We start from the raw sequence: 17,157 nt of genomic DNA, 5'->3' as shown, positions 1-17,157 counted from the left end.
GGGAAAGAGGTGGAAATATACATACAAAACGGAGACACAACGGCCGGTTATCGGTAAATCGACGTTTGCCACGAAGACAAGGACGACGGAGCGTTTCGCAAGTAGGCATTACGACGGTAGCCGGAAAAAGGGAGAAAAACGGCGTAATGATTTTAATCGCGAGCGAGAGAGGGAGAGAGATATGGAGAACTGATCAAGAGAGTGGATAGGATCTTAAGAACATGATCTAGGCTAATCCGCTTCGCTCTTTCGCTCTCTTGAGATGGATACGATCGACGTAAAGGTTCTCCGAATCCAGCGTCGCTTCTCATCTCGCGTATTCATGTTATTTTCGCTGTAGCGTCTTTAGTGATTATTTATGTAACGGGTTAGAAATTGGTTTCGTTATAAAATAATTTTACGAAATTGCGACAAAGCTTTAAGATTAAATCATTTGCAAGTTATTTATATAGATATGAATATGTTTAAAATTTCCAAATAGTTTTCACAAGATATAGTTAGAAGAGATACTTTAGAGATGTAAACAAGTAGAAATCATCAATAAATTTAATTATTATATGTCAATTAAAAATATGTCATTTAATATATACAATATATCATAAAAATGCAAACAAACCCATCAATCGATCCATAATAATTTAAATTTAACTAACGTGTATTGGAATAATTAGTCACAATCTTCCCCTCTGAAAATCTGTCTTGTAATTTATACAATGTGTAATTTTTTTGTTTCCACTTCTTCGTCGGTTTACATTAATAGTTTTTTCTCTTCTGTAGATTCTTGTGCAAATATTTCAACATACCGAGACAATTATGATAGCGAACGGTAGTCATGGGCGATGTTTTCGATTATGTGCGTAATGCTTTTCCGCGAAAACTATATCGCATGATCTCGTAATAGGGGTTAGATTTATCGAGGACCTTGAGCGCGATTCGCGCCAGCTTTCCGACAATTTATATTTATTCGAAAATTTAATGAATAAAGCTTTGACCGCAAAAAGATATCTGTCGTTACAAATCCTTATTTATAACCCGCATTTAGATAAGAATCTATACAATCTTCACATAAAAGTTTCAGTGCAAGTTGGAATCTAGAAATTGTGTATAAAGTTCGCTTTAAATAAAAAAAAATTATGATGTTCATACTGGATTTCTATGGAAATTTAATTCGCTCTTGATCCAAATTTTGGATGTAAGACAGATGTAATAGCACTGATGCATACTTGTAACGCTACATATGAGGCATGAAAGTACGAACAGATATTCTTTTAATTTATTTCATCTTGTCGTGTCTCGCCCCCCCGAGATTCTCGTCTCCCCGAAGTTGCAAAAGCTACGAAGATGCTTAATCCCGTCGCATCCGCCGCGATAGACGGGATGACAGAGACGAATTTGAAATTCACGTCGTGTACTCGTGAGCTTCCTTCTCGCGACTTTCGAATCTCGCTTCGACGTGTTCGCATTCCCGGGGCCAATGAGGAGAGATCGGGCACGTTAGTCGTGACGAGGAGGAAGAAAAAGGAAGCACCACGCCCAAGGTACGTGGCAGGAACGCAGACAGGCGTGCTGATGTCCACGTCCCTAACGTATACATCCATGCGAGAGCGAGAGCGTGTGCCCGTGTGTACTTCGCGTGAGCAAGTATACTACCTCCCTGCTCCTCACCTCGTCCCCTCCTTACCTCTGGCCTCCTTCGGACCCCCTTCGCACCCCCTTCGCGTATCTCGTGTACACCGGCGGCACGAACGCTACCACGTCCTCAAATTGAAGCCCCGGAGAAAAAGAGATGCGTGGCCGCCTCACCTCGAATTAGCTCTATCGATGCAAATTTTTATGGTCGCGTAAAGAGAAAAAGAATCTCTAAAAATTATACTCTTACGATACTCCAACATTATCGTACGCGAAAACTAATATACATATATGTCGAATTTTGATCTTTATTAATTTACATCGCTATTTGATGTAACGCGAAAGTTGAATAACAGATGCGTTTTAATAACATTGCGAAAAACGTAATGGATAATCTTACACAGAGTATCGTAATTTCATATTTCCCTTCCGCTATTGCTGATTTCAAGAGAACGATGGTGTTTAGTAAACAACCTGACGCCGACTGCTCATCAGGTTGCGTCGCGCTCGATTCATTCGCTCACGGAGGGGGAGGGGGGAGGAGAACAACTCCTGCGGTGCTCCGTCTAATGAAATTATCCGGTCCGGGACCCCCTGCAACGACATCAACCAACTACGACAGCCAGTTATCCCGTGATTACGCGCGTGATACGCAGTTACGCACTGTGCCATACGCGTTACGACGATTGTACACACTTCTTCGAGGGTTGAGGAACGCACAAAAAGCAACCGTGAAAATTGCTCCATGTTGTCTCGCATCAATCAATGAAACGCATAATTTTGCGAGAAGGAACTTGTTATTTCGTTAGAATGCAATTCGATAGGAATAGCGAAAAAGGACACTTATATAATTTACGAGGATATTCACTGTTTAATAAACTGTCTAATAAACTGCCAATGCGATACGCAAGTCGATCCGAATAAATTCAAATTGTCGCGAAAACGTTTTAATTAGCTTCGGTTCCGGATAGGATCAGATCTAATTAACTTCTCTCCGATTATGTAGCTCGATCTTTCTAATAAATCGTTAATTGGAAACCGGGCGACGAGCGCATAAAGCCTTTGCCTGCGTGGAAAGCTCGCGCAAAACTCGCGCGATCGCCGAGAGAAAATTTATGGCCGCCTCGTTAGTTCGCAAACTTGTCTCTTTCGCTCTCTTTCCCCGCCTCGATACACTGGACACTGGCGGCAACCCTATCCCCAATGTCCAGGGCGTGGCGAATCAGTGATTTACTAAAGTCATTTGTGCCGATAATGCTGACAGATGCCGTTTATCGGTGGCTCCCGTTACTCGGTGGACCGAGTATACATAACCGGATCTATCCATCGCGTCAATCGCGAAGAGTATCGCGGCGTTATCGTCTCAATAAAACTCAAAATTCTAGACGTGACGCGAGATTTCTGTAATTACCCGGACAAAACAACTAGCTTCGATACGATGTGTTGTTATTCATCGACAGAATTACCTCGTTTATATAATTTCAAGAAGTCTTTCCACGACATTTCCTGATAATGCATATCTCGGAGTGGAAAACCTGTTTCACTCGTGGAAATATATGTCCCGGATATTTTATCGTTCGGTGAAAACATGCTGTCACGTGGACTGTCATATATATAAATTAAGACTTCAATAAGTTCTACGCAAAATTCGTAGAAAGAAAAAATTTCTCCATCACGGAAGACGCATTACATCGTAGTGGTTTTCGCTATCGTATCACGATAAATGTTCGAATAATTGTAATAATTCTCTACGTACTTCATCAAATTTAAATTAAAATAAAGACAATTTATTTAATAATATTTAATAATTACTGTTGCTTTGTGTAAAATAAATGGCGCATTTTAGCACGTAGAAGCTAAATAATTTAAAAAATATTATATTCTACATTCACGTTTATCATAATTTGTTTATGCTATCCTGTCGCCAGTAGCGCGAGATAAGAGCCATTTATCGTTGCGCTACTGCGTCGTGGGAAGCGCGCGCTCTAGAGTCTTTTAATATGCCTATAGAACTGACCTGTGTTTGCGTGAGTCCGAGGCTGGCCGCGAGCTCCGCTCTTTCCGGTAGCGCGAGGTACTGCGTCCTCTGGAACCGCCTGTTGAGCTGCTGCAATTGCAGGCTGCTGTAAATCGTCCTCGGTTTCCTCATCTTCTTGCCCTTGCCGTTCCTGAGGGAACCGCCGCCGCCGCCGCCTAGCTCGTCGACGAGGCTACCGCCTTTATCACCTAATGGCGAGAGGTCTGCGAACATGCACCACCCTAACATCAACTTTCAGAATCCTCTTCATTGCTTGCGTACAAACTAAAAATAAAATTAAACTAAAACCTAACCCGTATTTCGATAATATATATTGCAACAACAATAGCGAAAAGTTGATTATTTAACACGAATTTCCGATATAAAATATCGTAAAAAATATCATAATGCAAGAAAGTTGAGAAAAACGTTGTTGATAATAAAAATTAAAAAAAGTTGTTATCTTATAGTTAAGAATTTGGATTATTTAATGAATCTCTGTGTACAAGAAAAATTATCTTGTGTGAAATGTTTTTTTACGCGATAAAACATCGCATTAAATGTTTAATTACAAGACATTTTTCTGATTGAAAGACTTTTATACGAGAATGCGCGTAAAAAGTAAAAGACGTTTACCGAAGCGCTCAAAGAGTCTCGAAATTAACGGAAGTGATGCGCCGTTTTTTCGAAAGGCAAAGAAAGGGAAACAATAGCATAAACACAGCCGGAATATTTTATTCGATAAGCTGTGCGTAATTATCTGATAAAATAAATGCATTATTCAATTCGCATACTATGAATTGAGATAATTAGCACAGTGTAGAAAATGCGCGGCCTCCCTACACAACACCGAGAGAAAAAGCCCTGCGGTGCGTTAACGGCGCGATAATTAATTACGGAGCCATATATCAATCTTAAAGCGATGCAATGAAGTAGCGTAGAGCTCGCGATAGAGGTGCGCATCGTGCCAGCGTCCGCGCCGCCTATCTCGCGTAGAATCTGTTTCATTATTTTTATATCGCGATTATCATGTTGCGTGTTTTCATCGCGCGCGCACGTTCTTCCCAGGAGAGAGAGAGAGAGAGAACAGCCATCGACATTTTTTATACTACGACGATAGCTGCGTTTTGTCGAGCGATTTTCAACACAAGTTGAGAGGAAAGGCCATCAAAGCCGATGAGCGATTGACGTTGCGAGTAAAAACGGAGATATTGACGTCGAGACAAAGCGATGCGACGATTGGAAGCGAAGCGCGAGAGCCCCCTTTCTACGTGACAATTAATACGACTATTAATTAGAGTAATTTACTCGAAACAAACCGCCGAGTGTGTGCACGCACGCGTGATTCTACATGATTTATATATGAGCATGTCACCTCGACGATGAGAGAACGAGAGAAGATCGACAAGATGCGAGCCGATCGATGCAGAGCCAACAGGGAGGACGGACTTTGATCGTGCGTAAAAGAGACAATAATGATCCCCCATAAACTTTCCGCGAGGTTACATTACGACGCGGCGATGAAATAGCGTGTTTACGCTCGTGTTTATCTTCCCCGTTGCAATTTCGAGGCGATACCAGGCGTGTACAATCTTTAATATCGGTATATACACCTTCTTTGACAACGCGAGGATATGACAAAAAGTAAATTAAATTGACTATTTTTATCTTTTCTTCTTCTTCTTATAAATAATGTATACTTTTTTGACTATTCATATTTTAAATGCATATTTTAAACGCATATTTTATTTTCATATATAAATTATTCGCTACTTTTTATTTATATATATTTGACATCTCGATAAAATAATTGAAATGTAGCTAAAATCAATTCAAAAAATTGTCAGATAAAACAAATAGAAAAGTATAATGTACTTTATATCAACAGACTAGAATATTTTTTTTATAATCCATCAATACTGTCATAAATATTTTTTCTATCATGATGCAACGGTTAATATTGTCGCGCGATGTATCAACGCCACATAAAGTAGTGTGCAATAAATTTTATAGAGGCGTTAGCAGGGATTACGAGCTCCCGTTGTTAATTACAGCCGGTTAAGGCGACGCGATGTCGACCGGGGCGGAGAGTATCCTTGCACGCGTGAAAAGACCGAGGTACTGTTTTATTACTGCATTTTTTTCTCTCTCTCTCTCTCTCTCTCTCTCGCCGCTCTCCGAGAGTTCGCATTGCCAGAGGGGTACGATAGAGAGGATAGACTACGGTTGTTAACACCGAGGCGTATGCAAAATGCGCGGCAGCGGCAGAAACTGCCGCAAAGTGTTACTTTGCCGCGGTTACACGCGCGCGTATTCAACCGCCTAGCACCGCTGAAGGTTCTTTTAGAGTCACATAATCAAACCCAACCAAACGTATGATAATAAGCCCACCGAGCGATTAATGCGACGTTGATAATCACACGGTAGGCGCGCGGCTCTCAATCCAAAGAACTTGAAATTACAAGGTGTCCGTCACTGCCCTAGGCTGGACTTAACACAACCTGTCTAACATTGTCGCTGAATCGACATCTTGTATTTCTATATCGCTACCACACTGCGCGCAACAAATTATGTAAAAGCATGCATAAGTTTATTTTTGTATTTCGGTGTAGCTAGAAAAATGTCCATTTTTCCATTATTCAAATATTTTAGAATTGAACTAACTCACAATATTTGAATAAACTATTTTATTACATTATTTTGTGATTATACGCTATTTTATTATTTGTATATTATTCTCGGTGAAAAACAATTTCTATTAATCTAAATAAGAGCAATTAATGTTTTGTATGTCATGATTTTTATCATCAATTATTACTTATATATATTCGTATATTATTGTTTCGGCAATAATACACAAATATATACGCGTGCTAAAATATGTATTATTCGAATCTTTCCACGACATATTTAGTATGCGAGATTCATTTATTCAAATTGTTTAATATTTCAATATTAGTTGTTATTTTAATAATGCAGCTCCATGGAGAGAGCACATATATAACTGATAAATATATCTGGGAATGTATCTGCTGAGAAAACACGACTTCCATACAAATCCGAACGATCCGTAAGATTCGACCATAGCTCGGCGGGATTTCAAAGAAGCCAAGCCGCGTGCTCCTCAGGTCGGTATACCTCTACCTAATCCTTATGAAAACAATCATTTAATACCTAATCCATCACTCGGACCCGGGTAAGCATTGTCTTTCGACCGTTCCGGATTAAGTCGGGCGGCAGTCGGACGTCAGGCGTCAGGTCAGGTGACTGATGCGAGATACCGACGGGCGCCTCGTCTGATATGAGAGAAACACCCGCTAATTGGATTCGAGCTTCAACTACGTTCGTTCATTCGAGGGAACAAGGACAACGGGCGTGATGCAGATGCGACGACAAGCTGGTTTATACTTGACGCAACGATAAGATTCGCCGATGGCGCAAAACATGTCACAAATATAATATATTTGCCATGGATCAACCATGTATACATCGACAATTCTTTTCTTTACATTCTCGCGGCTTGTCGTTTATATTCATATACTTATATCGGACAATTTCATTAGGATTCTGAAATAGAAAAACACCGCGAATAACCGTGATAATGCCGACATCACAGCTAAATGAACTGATTTTCAAGAAAATATTTGTAACATTGATATTATAATCGTAAACTTGTGTAAATAACTAATATACAAAATAAATTTATATGAGTTATTAGATTGACGTTAACGTACGAGTACGCGATAAGAAATTCCATGACAGTTTGGACATGTGAATGATAAACAATACTCACACTTTACGCGACACTTTAACCATTAAAAGTTGCACAAAAGTATCAAAAGTGTCATATATTTTGATTTAACTCTTATCTACAAACATACAGAGTTCACGAAAGCCGAGCGTGCCTTTCTTAGAATTAGAGACTGCGCGCGAGAGAGAGATTAGGAATTCTCAGAAAATTCGGGCCATCGAATAAGACACGAGGTGTGTTTACGTATCTCGCAAAAGATGATTTTCCTACTGAATCTCTTGTGAGAATCGAGCGACTATTATTATTGATCGATTAAAGACTCTGCGCAAATGATTTAGTTAAGAAAATTCGAGATGCCACCGTTATATCATGTTTGCGGAATCAATATCCTAAGCAATAATTTTTCTATTAAAAATAGAATATCCAAATAGAACGACAGCGATTATTGGCTCGATCGATGACTCCGCGCGTATTAATTAATACATTTTAATAAAAATGTTAAGAATTCTTATCCATTCCTTGCCATTTTCTATTTTCATTCCAAACATAAATTTTAATATTCATATAACTATTTTCCGATTGAATTTTTATAATTGTATGACAAATTGCAATGTTAAAAACAAGCGTTTAATTGTGCTGCGAATCAATTGCATGTGGATGCGCGTTTAATATTATATAATACGCGTGTAAAATTTGCGCAATTACCGTGTCACCTTTATTTCAATTGGATAATCAAAATCGCTCAGTAATAATCGCAACTTTGCGCGTCGTGTTCAGATGGACAAAAGACAGAATCGCTTTTATTGTCTGAGCGGAATGCACAAATAGTATGGCATGCTCATTAGCAGTTAGACGGATCGCAATTGTGATTTTGTATTTATCATTCAATTGATTAAATCGGCGCGATTGACCTTGTTGATGGCCACAATATTAATGATTGTCGCACTATGCACTCGCGTTCGCTCTTTTGTTGTTTCTATAAAAAAATGCCTCAGAGAAATGTGACAAGTTTCAATAAGTCTTGTACTCGAAACGTTGTAACGGTACATAACTCCCGCTCGAGAAATTTTTTCCGCATAACTACTGAAGTTATGCGAACCCTTCGATAAAATTTCCACGATGCAGCTCGCGGAGCGGATCGGAAATAATGCGTTTCGTTACCATACGATTTATGAAAAAGCGAGCCGCGTGTAAGTTGCGGAGGAAAATGACCGGTAATTTAAGGGCGAAACGCAAGTTTCCCCGTGCGTGAGAATTCAACCCCCTGACGAGCGATCGCTCGCCGCGAGCAGGAATTGCGCCCCCGATCGTGCCGCGTGTTGGCTCGCGGGATTCCTCCCGCTCGACGGAAAGTTTTTCCGCGGAAAACCCTTTCGCGATTCTCTCCTCGCCGCGTGTGTTGGGAAAGCTCGCCGGCAATTTTCGAGAGAGGCGCCACGAAAATTGCGTGCACGAGAAGGTCGGGGTGCCTCGCGGCGGATTACGTAGAAATGCACGGACTTCCCCAGGAGATTGCCATATGCCGCGATGGTGGACGTTACGAATTCATGGGGCGCGAACGGAGGGTAGTAGCAAACTGTCGCCGCGCTATCCGGTCTCTTCCGCAAGCGCGTTTGCCTAAGCGCGCGCCGACGGAGCTCCTCGTTGCTCTACACACACATAGCCGCGATAAATTATTCGCCAAATGTTGCCATGGATGTGGCGGAATATTTCCAGACGGTAACCCGGACTATATTTGAAAATGCAATCGACCGAGAAACCGGCGCGCAAATGTCGCCGCGTGGAGCTAAACGGCACGCGCGGACTTTCTCTCGGGCAAAATAAGTTATCTCGATCACGCGATTTCGCGATGCGGATGTGTACGTACAATAGGCTCATGTTATGAGAGAACTGCGTCAAAGATGTACATGCATGCGGACAAATAAAATGACAATTTCAATGAAATATGATAAGACAACTTATAACATTATCAGTATACGCGATCTAAATTAATTGTATTATTTGTGACTCTTCTATGGCTAAAAATCTTGAATGATTATCTTGAAATAGCTAGTTTTTTTTTTTTCGAATTCCAACGACAATGTATTTACAAAGATATTCATCGATTATATCGTAATGTCATCGTGTAATGTCTCGAGCGATTTCGCGATCCGCGACAAGGCAGGGGCGAATTCGATAATAATCGCAATTAACTGACTCGTGATTTCGCGCGCAAGACAAAAATCGCGATTACATCGCGCTAATGCGATTCTGAGAAGTAAAAACATGAGAAAAAAAACGACGAGATGATGAGGAAACCACTACTACGAGCGAGAGCTCTTGAAGAAGAGTGTAATGTCTCGAGCGATTTCGCGATCCGCGACAAGGCAGGGGCGAATTCGATAATAATCGCAATTAACTGACTCGTGATTTCGCGCGCAAGACAAAAATCGCGATTACATCGCGCTAATGCGATTCTGAGAAGTAAAGACATGAGAAAAAAAACGAGATGATCGGGAGGAAACCTCTACGAGCGAGAGCTCTTGAAGAAGAGAAGCCGTGACTGCTCCCGTTTGGTCCCGAATCTTTTTGTCTCGTTCGTTAGCCGCTTTGCGGGACTTTTTAGATCCCTAAGATTCTTAGTCATATATCTTATTCCGTTTCATTGTGCTGTGACATAGCTAGGGCGTCGACCGGCTGCTACTACCTGCTACTCTAAGTTTTTTTTTTGTACCTCGTGTTTTCTACCTTTATTTTTATCCCGAGAATCTTCGTTTAAATTACGTCCTGCGAGTAAAAATTGTATCGATAAATTAACTATCTCATTCATGAAAAACATACGAGCTTAAAAATGGAATACATTTAAATATAAAAAAAGAAAGTTGTGTGTCTGTGTGAATGGATCGATTTTAACGTACAGATATGTCCGTTGTTTACTTATAAAAACTTTCACGTCCGATTTCTTAGAGTGTTTTTTAAAGTTGATAATCTTTCTTATATAGGATGGAGATAAAAATTATGAGAATAATGTCATATATATAAAGTGAACTTTCTAAAATGTCACATGCGGAAGGGTAACGATGCGAGCGAGTAAATCGACAATGTAAAACAGGGCTGACGGAATCGCGAACTGCGGGAACCAAGTAAGCAAATCGCGGTAAACGCGGCCAGTTTCTTTTTTCTATGTCGAACAAAACCCAGCGAAACAGCATCTGTTGTGCTTACGCCGCGGAGACATAAGCGTTCCGCGTTTATTGTCGCACGGAAATTCGCTAACGCGGATTAAGACGTTCACCAAGCGGGGGGTAGGAGGCGAGGGCAATAAAAGTCCCGCGGCCACATACAATAAAGTCGTAATATAATAAAACGCTCGCGCGGGATACAGGTGACCCACCGGAAACGCCTGTCGCCATCTTATTTCTGTTTCGTGTCAAGGTGACCGTATCATTCTTGACAAATGTTATAACGCTGACACGATATTCGCAACTTGAAGTCGTTATTAGTATTAATGATGGACGAGTTCAAAAAATCTCTCTTATCTATTTATACTTAAAATATAAGGCTCAAGGTGTGTGAATATCCGAGTTAATATTCAGGAGTGCATTTAATTCCGAATCTTTAATCTATCTCCTTTCGAAAAACGACATTATAAAACTTTTGATTTATTATGCCAGATTATTGATTATTGAATTAAAAGCAAATTTGTCTATGACCATGATGCGTTTCTCCGATCATAATTAGCAAGAGAAATTCTTATAGTATCATCAATTTTGTTACGTCGTCAATTACGTATAAGCTTTCGCCTTGAGCCCTTTGATGGTATCTCCGTTCCATGATGACACTTTGCACTCTCGCGGAAACGTTTTCACTATGGAATTCATCGTAGCAATTCAACACCGACGAGCACGAAATTAATTTTGCTACGTAATCATATTTTCTTCACAATTTTACTATTGACACGAAGCACGGCGATCCGATTCGACGATGTCGATGCATGGAACAGAGAATTATCCGCGATCTAATAAACTAGACTTATATGCTAATAGAAATGTAAAAAAGGCTGCGAATACATACAGTTGGGGTACTCACCGTCCTTGGGCGGCGAGGGGCACTGGGGGGCGTACGATCCCAGGTGATATCCGTAGGCGTTGTGTTGGTGCATGGGCGCGAACGGATATCCGGCCAGCGCGGATCTAGGACTGGGGAAGCCCGCGTCCGCGTGCTGCTGATTCCCGCTGCCAGGTCCGGAGCCCTGGTGGGCCAGCGAGCCGACCTGGTGCGAGAACTGATGCGCGGATACATTATGCCCGCCTGGATAACCACTTCGAAGACTCGCCGGATTATAGAGGTTATTGTGCTGGAGCTCGATGAAAGCGGATTTGCCGCTTTGGGAGACCGGCGTGCTGGACGTCGTGCTGTCGCTGCCGTTTCCACCGGGTGGCCCGGGCGTCACCGAGCCAAGGCCCGCGTGATGAAGATGCTGCTCCATATCAGAATTGGCGCCTCCGGTACCGGCGCCACCGCCGCCGCCACCGCCACCTCCACCGCTGCCGCCGGTCGGTCCACCACCGCCCGACATACTATTCGGGGTCGGGGTACTCGACGGACAGGGGTCGCCCGCCCCGAATGGGCTCCCCAGGTCCGTGAAGTTGAGCGTCGTCGTGCTGCCCGGACGCTCCACCTTAGACACGACGTCGATGCCGCCGCCACAGCCCACGATCTTCGCCAAACTCGCCGACGACGTGGTCGTCGCCACACGACGAGCACACTGAGCGCGTACGACTATGTCGACCAAGTGTCAGAGTAAATGGGGCGAGTCGACATTGGATCGCGAGAGGAGTAACCGCTGCCGTCGGGCAACTTGTTCCGGCTGAATTTTTAAATTTCACTGCGTAGAAATTGAATACCGTTCGATTGTTCGCACTGAATTATTTTTGCCAAGTTGCACTATCACGATGTTTCGTTCCTTTCCTTCACTGTGTGCGGTATCGAGAGAGTATTCACTTTTCGGAGCAGTCTCTGCTACATGTGAGCCGTCACACTCATCCGTCGCTCGGATGTTTTCGTTTCTTAGCTCGGACACCACTTGTCACACTCGTCCACTTCACACGCGTACTTTTCGCGAAAGCACTATTACAAAGCCAGAGAGAGTCCGTGGTCGACGCTACTGTCCGGTTGCCGTGCGTCAGCTCATCATCGTCACTCGGCTTCCAAACGGAGATGCGTCACAAAGTCGTGACCAGGCCGTCGGCATATCGGTCCTCTACACTCGCGTTACAACGTGATACGAGTAACGGAACGTCACTTCAACAATCACTTGGGCACAGTCCTTGAGCGCACCTCCAGCGTCACCAAACGCCGCCGCGACCAACAGTCCGCGATCACATCAGCGCGACGGAGGACGTTTGCGCGATGATGACCAAAAACAATCCGTTCGACCAAGAGATCGATGTACTCTATCGCAGCTTCGTATTTTCCAACACTCGCGCCCGTCGCCGATTTAATTACACGTCGTACTACGCGACACGCGCGCGCGCCCGCTCGCGCACCTCCTCGGCGACGGTGTGCTTTTTACGCGCGTCGCGCCACGATTACACTTGATGCCGATGAGCGTATCGTGCCACGCTCGACTCGTATACGCGCACGTACTGGACGAAGAAGGTAAGAGAAGAAGAAGACGACGAGATGACCAGGGCGTATAGAAGAGGAGAGAAAAGCACACACGCGCGCCTGGTTCCAGTAACTGCAGTGCACACCGCGCGACGCGGACCGGTATAATGATACATAATGAAGCCCGAGCCGCTCCCCGGAGCCTGGTTCACCGTTTCCAACAGTCGCCACAGTCGGCGCTACTCAAGGCAAAGCCTGTGAAGGGTGCCAGGCGCGTTTGCGATTGGCGCGTTGTGCCGTTCCCCACCAAGCATATATAAACTCTGCAACGGCGATTGGAGTTGCGGAGGCCATTATGGTATCCACATGGGTGTCGCTGAAGAACAACCGCGCCTACGTCTACCCGGTCGCCCTCGGGGCGACCGACGATGCGCTGAGGTGTTCTGTATACCTGCCTGCCCGGGGAAGTCCGTTCGTTCGTAGGATATTGGGTCCGACTGATATCGTTGGAGATATACTCCAAGAAGGCTAAAGATCATCCAGCGTGCCGCAGAATCGCGCTGTTATCCTCTTTCGAATTTGGTTTGATTCATTGAGCTATCAAACTCACTGTGACGCGAGGTGAGAGACGAGTGACATTCCAATTGTTGAGTATTCGATGTCTCGATTGTTGAGAGTTGAGTTGAGCTTAGACGGATTATTTCATCGTGGATGATCTTCCGAAGACTGACAGTCTGAAATACAAAAATGCAGAGATTACGATACAAATTGTAACTTTCAGCTTGTTTTATTAAAATAAATGCTAGTACAATGAGAGAGAAAGCCAACACGAGTTGTTATTGGTTATTGATACACGTGCTACAAAATAATTACAGTTAATTTTCGTAATATCAGTTTCGATTTTTATTTAGGTCCTCTTGACTCAAAGATAGGCAACAAACTATGAAAAAAGCTATGTGGTACCCAATATCCATTTTACTAGTGAAATTAAAATAAATGCTAGTACAATGAGAGAGAAAGCCAACACGAGTTGTTATTGGTTATTGATACACGTGCTACAAAATAATTACAGTTAATTTTCGTAATATCAGTTTCGATTTTTATTTAGGTCCTCTTGACTCATAGATAGGCAACAAACTATGAAAAAAGTTATGTGGTACCCAATATCCATTTTACTAGTGAACGATCGATCTTGTATCTAATAAATCATTATAAACAAACGATGTTTACGTTCCTTAGTTCTGTTTTGCCCTATGATTTATGAGACTTAGCACAGAGTATTTTAATATATAATAAACATTTGAAATTTTTATTTTTCAAAGAATTTTATTCGATTTTCTCAATATTTCGAATCTCGAAAAGTTTTTACTTCTCAAAATTTATAAGCTCGATTACTTTTTTAAAAATTTAATAAAAGCATGACACGTTTTATTTATTATATTTGATAATCAACTCTGTCGGCTCATTTTAAATTTATAATGTAGTTATCTCATAGTCATTAAGAATAATCAGTCATCAAAGTCGTGTCGGCATGCACATTTATTTTTATATTAATTTGAATCTCAGGCAGCTGTCGATAATCAGTCGCATGCCTCATAAAAATTGCATTTATTTTTAAGAGAAAGAGAGAAAACTGTTTCACTATTTCTAATTATTTAATGAAAATGACAATGTACATAATAATAAATAAAACAAAACATATATTAAATTTAACATACTAATGCTATTAAAAAACGAAAGAATGCGCAATATATTAATATTCATATAACTCGCAATTCATGACATTTATCGGGCTGCCACATGATTCATTTCCTTCGTGTCGAATCATTCATGCAGAATAATATTTAAAATCGAGCTAGATTTAATTTTTTTATCATTGTACTATCAGTATCGATCGCGCGAATATTGTCGCAATCTTTGGAAGCAAAAAACGTCTTTGGCTCTGTTTATCAACTCGTCACGAAGAAAATGGATCGCCGGTGAACATAAAAAGATAAAGACAGACATAAAGTTGTCATACGAATGGCGCAATTTTTTTTCTTTTCTTTTATTGTCATATGCACCGTCGCAATTGTATCGATAATGAAACTGACCATATTTTTTTAACGACAACAATTTCGATGTGATTGTTGTTAATTAAATTCCAAAGATTCGTAACACAATAATTATGCGATGCGTTTGAATAATAATTATGTCGATTCACGCTACGATTTACAAATTTGTATCCAAATAAAAACCATAAGAAAATATTAATACAGCAATGTAGCAAGGGCGTCTAACTTTAGTATAAAATGCAATTTATAATGAAATAGACTTTTTCCCAATAGTATCTACGAATACGTAATCGGGTGAACGGGCAGATTTAGATTAGATCTTGTTAGCGCGTAGTCTTGACCATCCGTACTTACGCACTCATTGACTATCAATATCGTGTAACACGTATCAGTGTAATTAATTTAATTAAATCTTCTTGTAATTGAATATCATTCCGTCGCCTTTTTAACATTCGTGATTAAAATAAATGACTTTTCATTATGCACCGTCTGGTTGATGGTTTATTTTATGAATGACTGATGATAAACGAGTAAGAGCGATATTTCCTATGAAAGTTGACGTACTTTGGCTGATGAATTTTTATTGTGAACATTCTTTTTTTTTATGTTAATATATGTACATATACATATATATCGTGCTTTTGATTTTATTTATAAAACGATATTGTGTGCATATAAATTAAAGCCAATTGCAAACAGTCTATATTTTTTACGTCGATGTTATTAATTCGAATTTGAAAATTTATAACTTTATTTAATTCTCTTTATTTTATTATTAATATTAAATAAAAATGTTTTTTCTAACTAATGCGGAATAAATCTGTCTTTGAGATTTCGGTAAAATTTTAGAAATATATATGACACGGAACAGTTGAAACAGGAACCCGTTGATTGTCATCCTAGCACAGTGACCTAGAGACATTTCTTTCTGGATTATAATTATACTTAATCAGTCAGAGCGAGCACAATTACTGTCTTGAGCGTGGTTATCGTCTACAATGATATTAGTCGCTAGATAATACCCCATCTATTAACATTGCGTCACGTTTCGTCAGTGTACGGACTCGGTGCTTTAATTACGCGAGCACTCTTTTTCGATACGCTGAAGAAAACGTAATATTGATTACACAATTTTACCGATAAATAATTGTCCACGCGAATACTGAAGACAGTGTGAATATTTTTCGATATTTCGAGAAATGAATATATGACTTTAGTTTATGTGTATTATGTGTAATAATTATCAATAGTAATAGTAAAATTTTAGATATCTATTTTTACCGATTATTTAAAAAATGAAATTAATAAACAAAAACTAATGAACACAAAAATAGAAAATACGGACTTTGAGTAACACATACATAAAACTTTTAATAATATATGAGAAATAAAGTATACGCAGAACTCTATTTTGTATTACATGATAACAGCCTTCTAGATATAGCGGAGTTTTTATGGTCAAATTTGAAATATCTATAGGTTTGTTGCATGCAACTACAATTGTACGCTCACATCAAAGCTATCCCATCGCGGTAATATCCCTCACGAAATAATATGTTTGAATATAGGAATATACACGATATATATAAATGTTGAAATTTTTTTTCCTCTATGCATATCTGTTCACGCTATTGTCAGCATTCATATTTGCCACTTTTATTTTCTTTTCTATGGATCTCTATGGTCTAATTTTTTTTTTTTCAAAATTTGATATACATATTCACAAATATTTATAGCGGAATGTGTTAATCTTGAAAATGACTTTTCAATTTTTGAATTGCAAAACACCTCGTTGCGCGCGCGATATATGCGATATGCAAAAATAGCGCCGGACACGAAAATACGAAGAATGGCACGAGGCTCGAATTTCCTTACGTGTCCTGGACGAAATCACTTCCCTCTTCGTAATACCCTTGTACCGATGCGCCCGCGGGAACGGCACTAGGCCAAAAGAGCGTGGCACGCTCTTACAGGCGCGAAATTACATTGGAGGCTAATTGCATGGCGGCAGTAGCGCAAACACGTGTCATCAGTCGACCGCCACCACCATCACCGCACCACCACCACTACCATCGGCTGCGCCATCACCCATGCGATGCCTATGGTGGATAGCTGCG

General features: G+C 40.9%; 1 protein-coding gene across 3 annotated transcripts in view; it reads right to left on the bottom strand.

The window, feature by feature from the left end:
* Positions 1–12,129, bottom strand: part of LOC115242372 (homeotic protein distal-less) — a 74,631-nt gene extending 62,502 nt beyond the window's left edge. Inside the window, exons 1-2 of one of the 3 annotated variants that reach the window (XM_029818605.1) lie at positions 11,451–12,129; positions 3,647–3,888 (exon numbers count right to left, since the gene is read on the bottom strand). In XM_029818605.1, the coding sequence (XP_029674465.1) occupies positions 3,647–3,888; positions 11,451–11,955 (747 nt within the window). In that variant the 5' untranslated portion in view covers positions 11,956–12,129. The remainder of the gene's footprint in view (positions 1–3,646; positions 3,889–11,450) is intronic. The other 2 variants (XM_029818606.1, XM_029818607.1) reach the window with 2 other exon arrangements.
* Positions 12,130–17,157: the final 5,028 nt, after the last annotated feature.

The sequence above is a fragment of the Formica exsecta genome, unplaced genomic scaffold (genome assembly GCF_003651465.1).
Source record: "Formica exsecta isolate Colony F162 unplaced genomic scaffold, ASM365146v1 scaffold591, whole genome shotgun sequence".
NCBI lineage: Eukaryota > Metazoa > Arthropoda > Insecta > Hymenoptera > Formicidae > Formica > Formica exsecta.
Note: the sequence above shows the minus strand (reverse complement) of the source record. Positions and strands in the feature narration are given on the sequence as shown.